The sequence below is a fragment of the Lampris incognitus genome, chromosome 10 (genome assembly GCF_029633865.1).
Source record: "Lampris incognitus isolate fLamInc1 chromosome 10, fLamInc1.hap2, whole genome shotgun sequence".
In the NCBI taxonomy this organism is placed as follows: Eukaryota; Metazoa; Chordata; class Actinopteri; order Lampriformes; family Lampridae; genus Lampris; species Lampris incognitus.
The window spans coordinates 44,803,536-44,817,300 of NC_079220.1; the positions used below are offsets into that span (position 1 = coordinate 44,803,536).

General features: G+C 43.5%; 1 protein-coding gene across 1 annotated transcript in view; it reads right to left on the reverse strand.

Annotated features, from left to right (window-relative positions):
• Positions 1-1,412: 1,412 nt before the first annotated feature.
• ppl (periplakin) overlaps positions 1,413-13,765 on the reverse strand; it is a 37,184-nt gene continuing 24,831 nt past the window's right edge. The window contains exons 19-23 of the mRNA XM_056287584.1: positions 5,600-5,750; positions 5,421-5,504; positions 5,206-5,322; positions 4,925-5,017; positions 1,413-4,824 (exon numbers count right to left, since the gene is read on the reverse strand). Coding sequence (XP_056143559.1) covers positions 2,152-4,824; positions 4,925-5,017; positions 5,206-5,322; positions 5,421-5,504; positions 5,600-5,750 — 3,118 coding nt within the window. The 3' untranslated portion in view covers positions 1,413-2,151. The remainder of the gene's footprint in view (positions 4,825-4,924; positions 5,018-5,205; positions 5,323-5,420; positions 5,505-5,599; positions 5,751-13,765) is intronic.

Here is a 13,765-nt window from a genome sequence, read left to right on the forward strand (position 1 = left end):
TTTACAATGATACCAAACAACCATATATAGAATATTAACAAATGGGAAATGTATAGCCATTTCTAATTTTGGACGATTAATCAATGATTATGCTGATTAATCAATAATTATGACTAAACCGTACCTTTTACAGCTTGGCATCCGGCAGAAATGGATTCAGCACAAAAAAATACTATAGGAACAACCAAGAAAACACTTTTACCCCAAAATGCCTACAGGGTTCCAGAATTCTGAAGTTACAGCCCTGACTAATACAAGTGAACGGAGACCCCATCACCACCACCGACTCTTTTGCATTCCTTGGAGCATACATCAGCAATAACCTGAAGTGGAAAATTAACACTGAACACATACGCACCGGACTGTAAAGCGAGCGAAGAAGATCATCTTAGACCCCTCACATCCTGTCCATCCCCTCTTCCAGCTCCTTCCCTCAGAGAGGCACTACAAGTCACTGTCGAATAAGACTAAACCCTTCACAAAGTTTTTTTCCCCTAGCCACCAGGACTCTGAATCCCTCCCATAGTCCCCTCCTCACACATCATTGGCATGCATACCATCATTCACCTAATTGTTATGCGTGATATGTTTGTTTCTGCTTTGGTGTAACTGTATTGTTCGTGATAATATGTGGAGTGTCTGTTGTTGTCCATGTATGTATTGTGCTGCGCTGCAGAGTTTAATGTGTACCGAAATCAAATTCATCGGCCTTGGTCGTGTGGCTAATAAAACAATCTAATCTAATCTAATCTAATCTAATCCTCCCATGCGCTACGTCCCCATGGCGAAACTCCTCACTGTCAGGTGAAAAGAAGCGACTTGCGACTCCACATGTATCAGAGGAGGCATGTAGTAGTCCGCAGCCCTACCTGGATCGGCAGAGGGGATGGAGCAGCGACTGGGATAGCTCGGAAGAGTGGGGTAATTGGCCAAGTACAATTGGGAGAAAAACGGGGGGTGGGGGATTAAATCTACAACACATATGTGCAAAAAGTGAAGGGGTCTGAATACTTTCTGAAGCTACTGTAAGTACATCACCACTTTGCTACTTTGAAGTTTCAGATCCACTAAATCACTTCTAGGGCACAGGTACACCCTCAGTTGCTTCTCTGATCTTTTCACCCCCTACTAGCCTGTTTGCAACAACCTCTGGATACAGTCCCTTTACAATGTTCTTCCCAGAAGTTGTACCAGCAGAGACACAGTTGTCTGTTTCATTGCACTGTAAAAACATTTTCATGGCAAACTATTATCTGATATAGTTTTGGTTGCCACAATTTTCTTTCTTTTTTTTTATCATGAATGTTCTCATCCACAATTTTCTTTTTTTTTATCATGAATGTTCTCATCTTTACTTGCACCTTGTTTTTAAGTCATTGTTTTATATAAAATCAAAACAACTGTCATTTTTCCAAGTTTGACTTTTTTTATTTTATTTAGGATCAGAAATCATATATTAGAAAAATCAAACACCTCATACAATCACCCTATGAAAACATGAAACATGGTTTTGAGTACTTGTTTGTTTCATATTTCAGCAGCAAAATCTTATCAAAGACTGAATGTTACCTCTACCCAGGTACCAGTAGAATATGTGTAGGCATAATTTTAGGAATAGTTTCCCTTTTCCTATATTACCAAATACTAGCTACTCGACTGTAGTAAAAGCCACATAAACCAGTGTTTCTTAATAGTTACCAGTTTAGCAAATCAAAATGTTATAAACTGGACTTGTAAATATACTATGATGCATGTAAGATTTAGGAATAGAGAAAATATGTCCAAGTTAACATTGCAGTCACAGAAATGGTAAAATCAAAAGAAAATATTAGATAAAGAACATCAGACAGGTTTATTCAGATCACACTGGGTACAAAAATAGATGTGTCTTGATGCATGCTCAATAATCCAGGTAAGGAAATCCCAGAAAGGTGAATCAGTTCATCTGGGCACAATGTTTAGTGGGAGAAACGTTTCATCACTCATCCAAGCGACTTCGTTAGTCTCAACTGACGGCAGCTACCCCCACCCTTCTAAACAGCAAAGTTGCATAATGACCGAAACCAATGATCAGTTTCATAAACATTGTGTCCAGATGAAGTGATTCAACTTTCTAGGAAAAATAGAAGTGATTTCTCAGAATTTTTACATTTACTTGGTCTTGCCCGACACCATGACACCAAATTCTTGAATGGTGATCTCTTTGTTGTGGTACTGCTGAAGCTGCTTATCTGTAATGTGCCCAACACGCAGGGCGTCATCAATGGAAAACTTCTTTCCTGACTTTCTGTCATGAAGAACTGATGATTCTCCACTAGGCCCTTTAACTGTAGTCTCCTCCCAGTCACACTCCTGGCTTTGCAGGTTGACAAACATCTTCCAGTCAATTAGCCCCAGCTTGTAGGCCTCCTCTGGCCGCATCTCCTTCCCTGTGTCTGGATCAATGACTACGATTGACCTACGAAGATGGCTCTCTCTCTGCTCCCTCTTGATTCTCACAGCTGATAGATTCTTTTGGAGCTTCTGGATCTCCTCATCCTTTTGGCCTGTGATGCTCGTGAGCTCCGATAGTTCCCTCTGTAGTGAATCAAGCCTTAGTTCCAGGTTCTTGCTACTCTCCATGGGTGAAGACTCTGTAATTAGCCGTGTCTCTTTGCTGGTGATGTGGATCTCCGACTGAAGTTTGCGGATCTCATTCTGTAGCCTGTGATTTTCCTGCTGCAGACGGTTGCTCTCATCACGGATATAATCGAGTTCCTTTGAAGATTTAGTTTTAGAGAACTCTATGTCGGACAGCTTGGAAGTTAGGGTGGCTAACTCCTGGTCTAGTTCCCGCCTCCTCCTTTTCTCATCTTCTAGAGTCCTTCTAAGGTTCTCTATCTCTAGCTCAGCCTCTGGGTCCTTTTCAACTTGGACCTTCTCAGTGCGCACAACCCTTTCCTTTACATCCATTTTCTCCAATGTAAGCTGCTGTTGGATCAGGGCATTCAGCTCTTTTTCAAGCAAAGCACGCTTGTGCCTCTCCTCCTCTACCTGTAGTCTGAGAATTGAGTGCTCCTTTTCCTGTTGAGGGTCCTGCTGCAACACTACCTTTTGTTTTACGGTCACCTTCTCACGGTTTTCTTTGTCTCGGAGTTCCAGCTCATTGTGTCTAACCCGAAGCCTTTGGATTTCCAATTCAGCCTCCCGCCTTGCTCTACGTTCACGCTCTGTCTCTTCCATTTGGAGGTCCAGGTCAGCCATTTGTTTCTGCAGCTGGTGGAGCTCAACTTTAAGACTGTCCTTCAGCTTCTGCTCATTGTTGATGTTATGTGTGAAAGTGTTACAGTCTGATTTCAGGACAGGATCCTCTTCCATCTTTACCACCTCTTGCTGTACAATTTTTTCTCTGACTTGAGACAGGTCAATCTTCCTTAGTCTGATTTTCTCCTCATGGCTTGAGCGCTCTCTCTCAAGATCAAGGCGTTTCTTCTGTTCATCTGCAAGTTTTCTCTTGAGAGTCTCAATCTCTTCCTTGGTCTTGGGATCTTCTCTATACTGCAGCACCTCATTGACCACCTCTTTAGTCTGTACTTGAGGTTTGGTGTCCTTCCATCTTTGAATTTCACCATGAAGTTGGCGAATCTCCATCTCTGACTTCTCAGTCTGATGGGTTTTATCTACAATTTCATTGCGGAGTCTTTCTAACTCTCTCTCTGTCTGGGGATCTGTCTTGTACTTGATGACTTCTTTGATGACTTCTTTGACCTCCACCTGTGGGCCCCTGTTCCTTAGCATGGCCAACTCATCTTGTAGGGATCTGAGCTGAAACTCTGAATCTTTGTATCGCCTCTGCTGCTCTACCAGGTCTAGCCGAAGGTTGGCCACCTCATTTTCAGCCTTAGGATCTGGGCGAACAATCTCACGCACCTTCTCCTGAACAATCACCCTGGATTTTTCTTCCTCAAGGCTGGAAATTTTTCTTTGGAGGTCAGTCTTTTCTCGCTGTGATGACCTCCTTTTTGTCTTCTCCTCCTCAAACTGCCTCCTCAAGTTTTCCACTTCCCTCTCCAAAGCAATATCCTTTTCCACTTTCAGCACCTCCTTGATGGAGATTTTTTCCTGTGCCATGGCTTTTTCTTTCTCCAGTCTTCGTAGTTTTTCCTGAAGGAAGCGCAGCTCATCCTCTAGCTGTGCCCTCCCATCAGTTTCCTTCTGCCTACGGTCAAGGAGGACCCAGTACTCGCTTTCTAGTTGGGGGTCATTCTGGACCTTGATTACCTCTTCCTCAGTGATTACCTCTTGTTCCTTGTTCTTCTCCTCTGCAAGAAGAGTCACCTGCTTCTGGATCTGAATCAGCTCATTGTCCTTAATCACTTTCTGCCTTCTTAGCTCTTCCAGCTCCTCCCGCAGCTTGCGGACCTCCTCCTCCTGGCCTCGATCTCTTTCAATACGCAGAACTTCCTTCACGGTGTACTGCTGTGCCCCTTCTTTCATTTCAGTCTCAAAGCCACGTAGTTTCAGATTCAGTGCTTCAAGGTCATTTTCCAGGACACGAGTAGTGCGGCGCTCTTCTGAGAGCTTCTGCTGGGTTTTATGGACTTCTTCATCCAGCTGGGGATCAGGGACTTTTTTGATCAGCTCTTTCTTGACAATGGTATCCTGGGGTTTCTGGCCTTCCAGAACATAGATTTCAGTCTGGATTGTCTCTATCTCTTTCTCAAGCTGCTCCCTCCTCTGAATCTCTTCATCCAGTTGCTTCTTGATTCTCCAAGGCTCTTCACCCACAGCAGCAGACTGAACAAGCTGAACATTTTTAGGCTGGATCATTGGAATCTGTTGTTGCTAAAGCAAAAAAAAAAGTGGCACGATTAAGAGGAACACATTGTTTGATTATTTCTGATTAAATAAAATTAATTCTTCACAAGATGTGGAAATATTTTACCTGGTTGAGAAGACTTTGGGCGAATTCCAGATTCTGCAGCCTTTGCCTGTTGACAGCACTGACCTCAGTAAACTTGGTCTCAATAGCAGCTTCCTTTAAAACATGTAATAGCATGCAGTTGTGAGCATGAGTTATAGCCTTAATATAATTTTTGTTTCTTAGCCAACTTAAACTTAATTGAAAACTGCTATTAACCAAAATATGCATTATAGGTTTAAATGGGCTGAAATATGTAATATTTCAAATCTGCTTGTCATGTAAGCTGGGCTATAATTCCTCACCTCTCCCTTGACCCTCAGCGCAGGTGACTCCAGTCTGCTCCTCTTGTATGTCTGAGGCACAAGTCCATCCTCAAGATCAAGCATAGACTTAAATTTCTCTGTTTCATTTTCATAATCCTACAAAGATGAGCAAACCAATTAGTTGATCATGATCCTACCATTTTCTGTAATTCAGTTGAAACTAGCTTCAGAATGACATGTATTGAACATCCTACTTTGACAGCTTGTTGGTAAAGTTGGGCATTCTTTGAGACATTATTTAAGTCAGTCTCTTTCCTTGCGATATCAGAGAGCAGGTTCTGTAAAAGACAGAGTAGAGGTTATAAGGTATTGCTCTCATCATCAATTGAATCTGAAAAGAAAATCCTGTGACATTGTTACTTAATGTCCTCACCCTCTGATTCTTCAGCTTGGCGTCCACTTGTCTCATGTCATCGGTTTCACGGGGCTCATAGTTTGGAATACGAGAGAGCCAGCTATTCAAATTGTCATACTCATTGCGGTAATTGTTGTATGCCATTTTGGCTCTCTGCAAGCTTTGAGACCTGCAACAGTCAGAAAAGAACATTTGTAGAGTTGCTTGCCTAATGATGTGATATATTATAAGGTAGTTTGCAATATGACCAGAAATATGGGCACTTACCCAATTTTCTGGGTAAGTGGATGGCCTTAATCCATGGCCTTAAATGACCATCATTGGCCTCACATTAAGACATTTCTATCACTTGTTTTCATTGACTTTTTGAGCCATTTTTCCATCTAGCATTTATAAAATTGGAATACTATCCCCATTTAATTTTTCCGATGGGCATATAGCTTGTTTAGATTGACTCTTAACCACCTGCCACCTGATTGAACCTGATGAAAATCTTGTATATTACTTAAAAAAAAACAAAAAAAACAGCTAATAGCGGAGGTATCCCTGATATCACAGAGGTCATTTTAGATAGTACACTCATCCTCAGCACAAGGCTAGGCTATATTAAAGACAGGTTGCTGGAGCGTCATGTGATGTAGGCTGAAAGGTACAGGCTACCGATTCCTGCATGCGTGACAAACCCCGGATAGGCCCCTCCTTGCGGTATTGACCGGACTTCACTTGTGGAGTTGGCGTAACCTGGGCAGCACTCAGCTTGCTAAAGCCTAACAGGACCGCAAACTGGCGGTTATTAAAATCCCACACATCCCTGGCTCGTAAGTGCCTAACAAGTGGACAGTCTGGACTCCCAATCCAACCATCACTTGGGTGCAACCTGTGGCGGATCCCATCGTCTTCACTCTTGTGTTGCCATGGAACTAGATCCTCCCAGGCCAAGCAGTGTGGACCAGCGTCACGACCTGATCACCACTTTAATCAAGGCTTTAGTGAATGGCTCCAAGTTTTTAAGCACACACCTTAATCTCGTGGAATGGATCCTCAGACACGAGAGACGCCAACAACGATGACAATATTAAAGACACTCAATATTACTACGTGTCTACTCACTCTCTCAACCTCTTTCTAGGTAACCAGGGTAAAGATAAAAGCAACATGCTAATATTCAATATGGCATCTTCAGGAGGAAAAAAAACTACTCACTTTGTTGCAATTAAAAGTGAAATTGAGTCAAAATCATAAATTGCAAATACTTTGGTAAAATGTATTTGGTCTGGTAAGGTAGATATTTAATCATATAACCATAATGTGTATTAAAAAAAATCAAAGCCCAAGTAAATTACCAGGGATATACTACTTGGGCTGACGGCCTTTAGTTTGGATAAAAAATAAATTTCATTCAGCTTCTATGGTTTTACCTTGTAATAAAATGTATATACACTAGCAATTGCCTATTTGGGCTTTCGGCCTTTACTTTGGTGTGAAAAATTAAGTGAACCAGTGATGCTCTATTCAGGTTCAGAAAGCTTTACTTTATGGCAATTAAGTAAATAACCAGGTCACTGGGCACATTTCTTGTGGCACTACCTTTCCAGTTTGATGGACAATGTGATTTTGCAATATTACTTCCGTGTAAATAGCACTTTCTAGCACAGCAATCATGCCTTAGTCAAAAACAGATAAGACAGTGTGTTAGAAATGTCTTCTTTGGCATCTTTACAAGGTTCATAGTTATATTTCTTCTTATTCACAGTGAGATTTGCTGGGACCAGATTAGAGGTCAAAACAGCACCTCCGATAGGGATGTCCATCCATCCATTCATTATCTGACCCGCTTATTGTGCTGTCAGGGTCACAGGGATGATGGAGCCTATCCCAGCAGTCACTGGGTGGCAGGCGGGGAGACACCCTGGACAGGCCGACAGGCCATCACACAGGGCCGACATACACACACACACACACACACATTCACAATAGAGGCAATTTAGTATGGCTGAGTCACCTGAACTACATGTCTTTGGACTGTGAGAGGAAAGCCGACATGGGAGAACATGTAAACTCCACACAGAGGATGACCCGGGATGACCCCCAAGGTTGGACTACCCCGAGGCTCGAACCCAGAACCTTCTTACTGTGAGGCGACTGCATTAACCACTGCGCCACCGTGCCGCCCCGATGGGGTTGTATTTAACGCAACATCCTGCACTTATAGCTAGAGATTTTTTTCCTCCTAGTCATAAGCATTTAAAGCCACTTTATTTTGTCAGTGTATTCTTACAATGAATTGAATTCTTACAATGAAATGTATTTTCTGCAGGAGCAGTGGGCAGCTGCAACGCCCAGGGACCAACTCCAGTTTTTCTTTCTATTGCCTTGCTCAGGGGCACAGACAGGAGTATTAACCCTAACATGCATCTTTTTGATGGTGGGAGGAAACCGGAGCATCTGGAGGAAACCCACACAGACAAGGGGAGAACTCCACAAAGAAAGGACCTGGGATGGCCTGGGGTTTGAAACCTGGACCTTTCTTTTCTGTGAGGCAGCAGTGCTAACCACTGGGCCACCGTGCCTTCTTTTGAAAATGTAGCCATTAAAAAATAATGTGGTAAGGTTTATGATTTGTTCCTCTTCTTGGTAGATTTTAGCCTGTATATTTGTTTCAGTTGTGGACCCTGTTGACCATCTGGGATTGACAGGATAACTCTCAGGTCATCATTAGTGAAAGTTTTGATGCGACAACGTTCCATTTATCCAGGCTGTTGACAAGCTGTACATAGTTTTATTGGGAATACTTTTCCAGGTAATCCCTTCTGTGACAGTTTTTAGATAAGTAAATCTACTTGAGATAAGGGGCAAAACATGTTTTACGTCTTCTATTTTTTTTAATACTACATGAATTTGAAATGGATATATTTATAGACAAAGGTGTAAGCTAACAAACAATGTAAGGGAACAGGTTTTTTTTATTAAAACACTTTTTATGAAAATTAAAATTTATTCACTTCATATCTTGATTTGTGCCAACACCATCAGACATACCAAAAAGTACGCTATTTTTAATTTGATCAATTCAACAAGAGTGTAAAGTCTAATAATATCTAATAACGGTTTTCTGTGACAGAGTTAAATAATAAAATGCATTATATACAGTTTTGTTCTGATTTCACATTATTTTGAAAAATCCAATTTCAAAATTCCTTAATTTTGTATATTAAACATATATAATCAATGTTCTTAGGCAAAGAAGACATCACTGCATGTAGTTCAGCTGGTGTTTTAATATAGAAATACAATAACTTGAACAAAGAGTAACATATTTCTTTGAAAAAGGACAAAAACCTTCATCTGATGGTGTTGACAATTACTGATGGTGTTGACAAACAACTGACAGTGTTGACAAACAACTGATGGAGATGAAAACTGATTTAAGTATTTACAAGTACATTTTACTAACAACTGATTGAGATCAGACAAGCTTTGACATGGAACCCTCAAGGGAAAAGAAAGAGAGGCCAGCCAAAGAACAACTGGCAATGGGATCTCCAGGCAGATATCAAGAGACTAGGATATACCTGGCATCAAAGAAAACTAATGACCGAGAACTCTGGAGGTCCCTTGTTGACAGCCTATACCCCAATAGGGGTGTCATGCATAACTGAACTGAACTGAACTGAGATGACAACAGACTAAGAACACTAACTAATAAAGAGTGCCTGGTGACGAAAAGGTCATGAGTTCAAATCCCACCTGGGAACACCACCACTAGTGTGAACTTGAGCAAGGCACTTAACCCTAAATTGCTCCAGGGGGCTGTCCTTGTAATCTCATTGAAAGTTGCTTTGGATAAAAGCATCTGCTAAATGAATAAATGTAATTGCAAGTAAAGGTAAACACTGCATATTTGATTCAGAGTCAAAGATAAGTATTGCGTTGGAATGGGACAGGTTTAGAACTAGAACTAGCAAGGTAGGTGATTATGTAGTGTAATAAATCCATCCATGATTTTCCACAGAACTTCAGACAGATAAGTACCAGCATTCACTTGAATTTCTCTCTACATGTAAGTAGGACAGGTAAGTATAAAGGGAGTTTGGTTTATCTAGAATACACATTTTCTGAACAAGTAAGTGTTGCAGGTACAATAAGTATACACGTAAGCATATTGATTTCAGTGTAGAGGTAAGCATTGCTATAGGACACCCTGTAACAACAACAGAAATGTTCTCCATTCCACGGGAATACAGGATATCTGTAGCCATTTTGAAACAGGATCAATTACTTAAGATTTCATTTTTGTCTGACCTGCAAGACTTAGGCATTGGGCAACAGGCGTCGGACATGTCTGCACTCTATGAAGTCCTTTACATCAGGGGCTATGCTGTAGAGCTCTCTTGTATGGCTTGATTGGAGTGGACATGCCTTCCCTGTTAGTTTCAGAAGAATGTCTTTGACTGGACAGAAACAGACATCCCTCCTCCCATGTTTTGGGTGAACATTTGCTGTTGGACCATGGGGGTGCATAAACTCCACTTTCACATCTTGGTGCTCAGTGTCTACATCGATGGCCTTTGCTAGCCACCAGCGGTCATCATACACCACTGGTAGCCAGTCTCCATCCTCAATGCTGTCAATAGTTATTTCGACTACAACGCCCTCAGGAACTTTCAGCGGCTCCTCTTCCATATCCTCCTCCATCAACTCTTCCATTTCCCCCATCTCCACTTCCATCAACATGGCCAAAGGACCTTTCTTCCTGGCCCTCAGATCAGTCTGCTGTTCCTCTGTGCATCCATGTAAACAGAAAGTAGCTGGGGTAAAGCACTGGCAATCCAAACGCTCACTGCAAAAGCACGACAGCTGTCTGTGGTGGACACTATTTTGATGTGGGATGACCTGGTGTATTTTTCTTGTTGATGGAACCTGTTTGAAGTTGTTGTGTGAGAAGTGTGTCATATTTTTCCATGTCTTCTTCCTCAATGTGATACAGTTGAATACAATTCAGACTGTTTGAGATCTTTTCAAAGAACTCTTTTCCATCCGTCACATCATTTCCTCGCAGAACCAATTTGTCTGCGGTTCTTTTTCCTGTTCCCCCAATGCCATCTGGGCCACCCTTGCCGTGGGATGTTGGGAAATAATTCCATGTTGTTCTGTTGAAGCCCAGTGTGGGTGGTACTTCAGAAAGGAGGAAGAAGTTCTTCCTGTTCTTATACTGCTTACTGGGACTGTCTGACCAAAAGTGCCCAGCAGTAACCAATGGAAATGTTGTCTGAATATCTTTTAGGACTGGATCCATGTATGTCCAGATTGCTGCAGCATCTTGTCTCTTAAGACTCTGACACTGTGCAAAATGCTACCTTTTCACTCTTGGTGTAATACATTCCAGTATGAAGATTCAACTGTGGCAAATTCTGGCCAAAATGACAGGTTGAACTTCAGAGGCATACTTGCACTTCCAGGATTCTGAAAAATCAACATGTGTGATGACTGTGTTCTCACTGCAGGTCTCAATTAAATTTCTGTATGCTTTTGCTTGATTGTGAACCAAGCACACGTGTTGTGGTCTCACCTCGTAGTTTCTCCTCGTATAAATGGAGCAGTTCTGAAAGACTCCCGCTGTGCAAGTTAAGTTTCATGTTGAAGTGGATCCCACTAGCTGTTTCTTCTTAAACTCGCTCCCACTGCCTCCATTCAACATTGATTCCACCTTGCTCTGGGGCAAGATTAGGCTCCGTGCATTAATGTCGCACTGCAGAACTTCTGGTTTGCATAAGAACTTCCGGTACAACCGGATGCTTACGTCCAACTGAATCATTAGTTAGCTGTTAACTTATCCGTCCGAAATCTTAATTTAATCTGAAAAATCAATGAATCAAACAGGGCAAAAAGGGGCGTTCAAGTATCCACGCCGTGAATCAGGCTACACTGAGCGCCGTTGTGTGCCACAGTGTGCGAATTCGGCACGCTATATATCTCTTTTAAGTTTCCATTCATTCCCTAGTAACTGCGAGGAAAGAGCTAAGTGGCTAGCAAAGATTCGGAGGGACGCATTTACCATCACAAAGAGTACAAAACTGTGTAGTCGGCATTTTGAACCGGGTGAGTTCGCTGTGCCAGCTACAGGTGTGTTAAAGAGGCTCAAGAAAGGAGCTGTCCCCACACTTTTTGCATGGAATGAGTACTCCAAACCCGCAACCAGGCTAGGTGTGTGGGAGCACCGGGAGCGTCTTGCTGGCGCCCCTCTGCCAGCTCTGGACTCCTGATAATGAGATGGATGTCAGCAGCTGCCTGCAAGAGCATGACTCTTGTGTGGCTCCTAATCCTGCCGCTTTGGGTGTTGCCCTGGCCCAAAACGAGTCAATGAGGAAACAAATAGAAGTGCTCCAGAAACAACTAGAGATCGTCCAGCAACAGTCAAAATTCAGCCTGATGCGATTTGCAGGTTCTGATGAGGACATTCGGTTTTACACCAGGTATGTCTGTTTTGTATCATTTAATTTAATCGCCCATGCCAAATTAACTCACCTGTTCAGTCTCTCCACCCCCATCATGCCTCTCTCACACACACCCACACTTCGTAGATTGCAATAAGTACTGGGCTATACTTTTAACAACTGTACAGAAGAGACAATGTGAAACTACCATGTCATGTATTATGGCTTGTGTCCTAAGGTTTGCTACCTATGATGCCATTACTCACCCTTATAGTTGTCGATGTAGCTCGAAATATACATCTTAAAACCCTTTTCTTTTTTTGCTTGTCTGAGCTACCGAGGAAGCACTTACGATGCAATGTACATCGTTGACCGTGATTTTAGGGAGGTCCTGCACACAGCGAGTGTAAAACAAAGCCATCTCTTCTCTCAACAAACCAGACCGGAAGTTCTTGTGCAAGTACTCATATGTCGAAAGTTGAACGACACCATCTTACGCACCCAGGCTATCGTGTGTTTTGTTCAAGCACCGTAAACAGGTGCGACGAAGGCAGGCCTCACTTGCTGGAGAGCAACAAACTTATTGAAAGCTGTTCTCTAGTTTGGTCAACTTTACAACACCCGATCACCTTAGAACATGAAGCATTAAGTATTGTAGCGAATTCAGGGGACAACGCAACCACAGGAACTGCCGCCGCTGGGAGGCGAACCCGTATCGCCCGCACCGCAGGAAACATCGATAACCGCTAGACTAAAGGGTCAGACCCGCGAGCCAGCGGCCAGCGTGTCTTGTTATCCATGCACGTTACACTACCCCCCTCCTTCGGGAAGCGCGTCCCCGCGCTTAAGCATATCAGCTCCTTCACGCCTCAGGGCGTATATGCTTCCGATGGCCTTACGGTCGCTCCATTCTACTTCTGACACCAATGTAGCGAATTCGGGGGGCAGTCTGGGAGACCGTCGCCATGGCCGGGACGCGAACCTGTGTCTCCCGCTCCGCAAGCGACAACGTTAACCAGTCAACTAAAGGGTCCGACCCGTTAGTCAAGGACCAACGTGTCTACTTATCCATGCACGTTACACTACCCCCTCCTTCGGGAAGCGTGTCCCCGCGCTTAAGCATATCAGCTCCTTTACGCCTCAGGGCGCCTACGCTTCCGATGGCCTTACGGTCGCAGTCTGGGAGACCGTCGCCATGGCCGGGACGCGAACCTGTGTCTCCCGCTCCGCAAGCGACAACGTTTACCAGTCGACTACAGGGTCCGACCCGTTAGTCAAGGACCAACGTGTCTACTTATCCATGCACGTTACACTACCCCCTCCTTCGGGAAGCGCGTCCCCGCGCTTAAGCATATCAGCTCCTTTACGCCTCAGGGCGCCTACGCTTCCGATGGCCTTACGGTCGCTCCATCCCACTTCTGACACCAATGTAGCGAATTCGGGGGACAACGCAACCACAGGAACTGCCGCGGCCGGGAAGCGAACCTGTATCGCCCGCACCGCAGGAGACATCGCTAACTGCTAGACTAAAGGGTCAGACCCCTGAGCCAGCGGCCAGCGTGTCTTCTTATCCATGCACGTTACAGTATGCATTATCATGATACTGATGCAGACATGTCTTCCTGTCAGATGCCTTTGGCGCTGCAACATAGAAGGGCCGCAGAGCACAGAAGGAAGAGTAACTGAGCTTCACAGTTGGGTTCCTGTTGATGGACTCGATGTTAGGATTTCAAGTTGGCTTCCTGATATC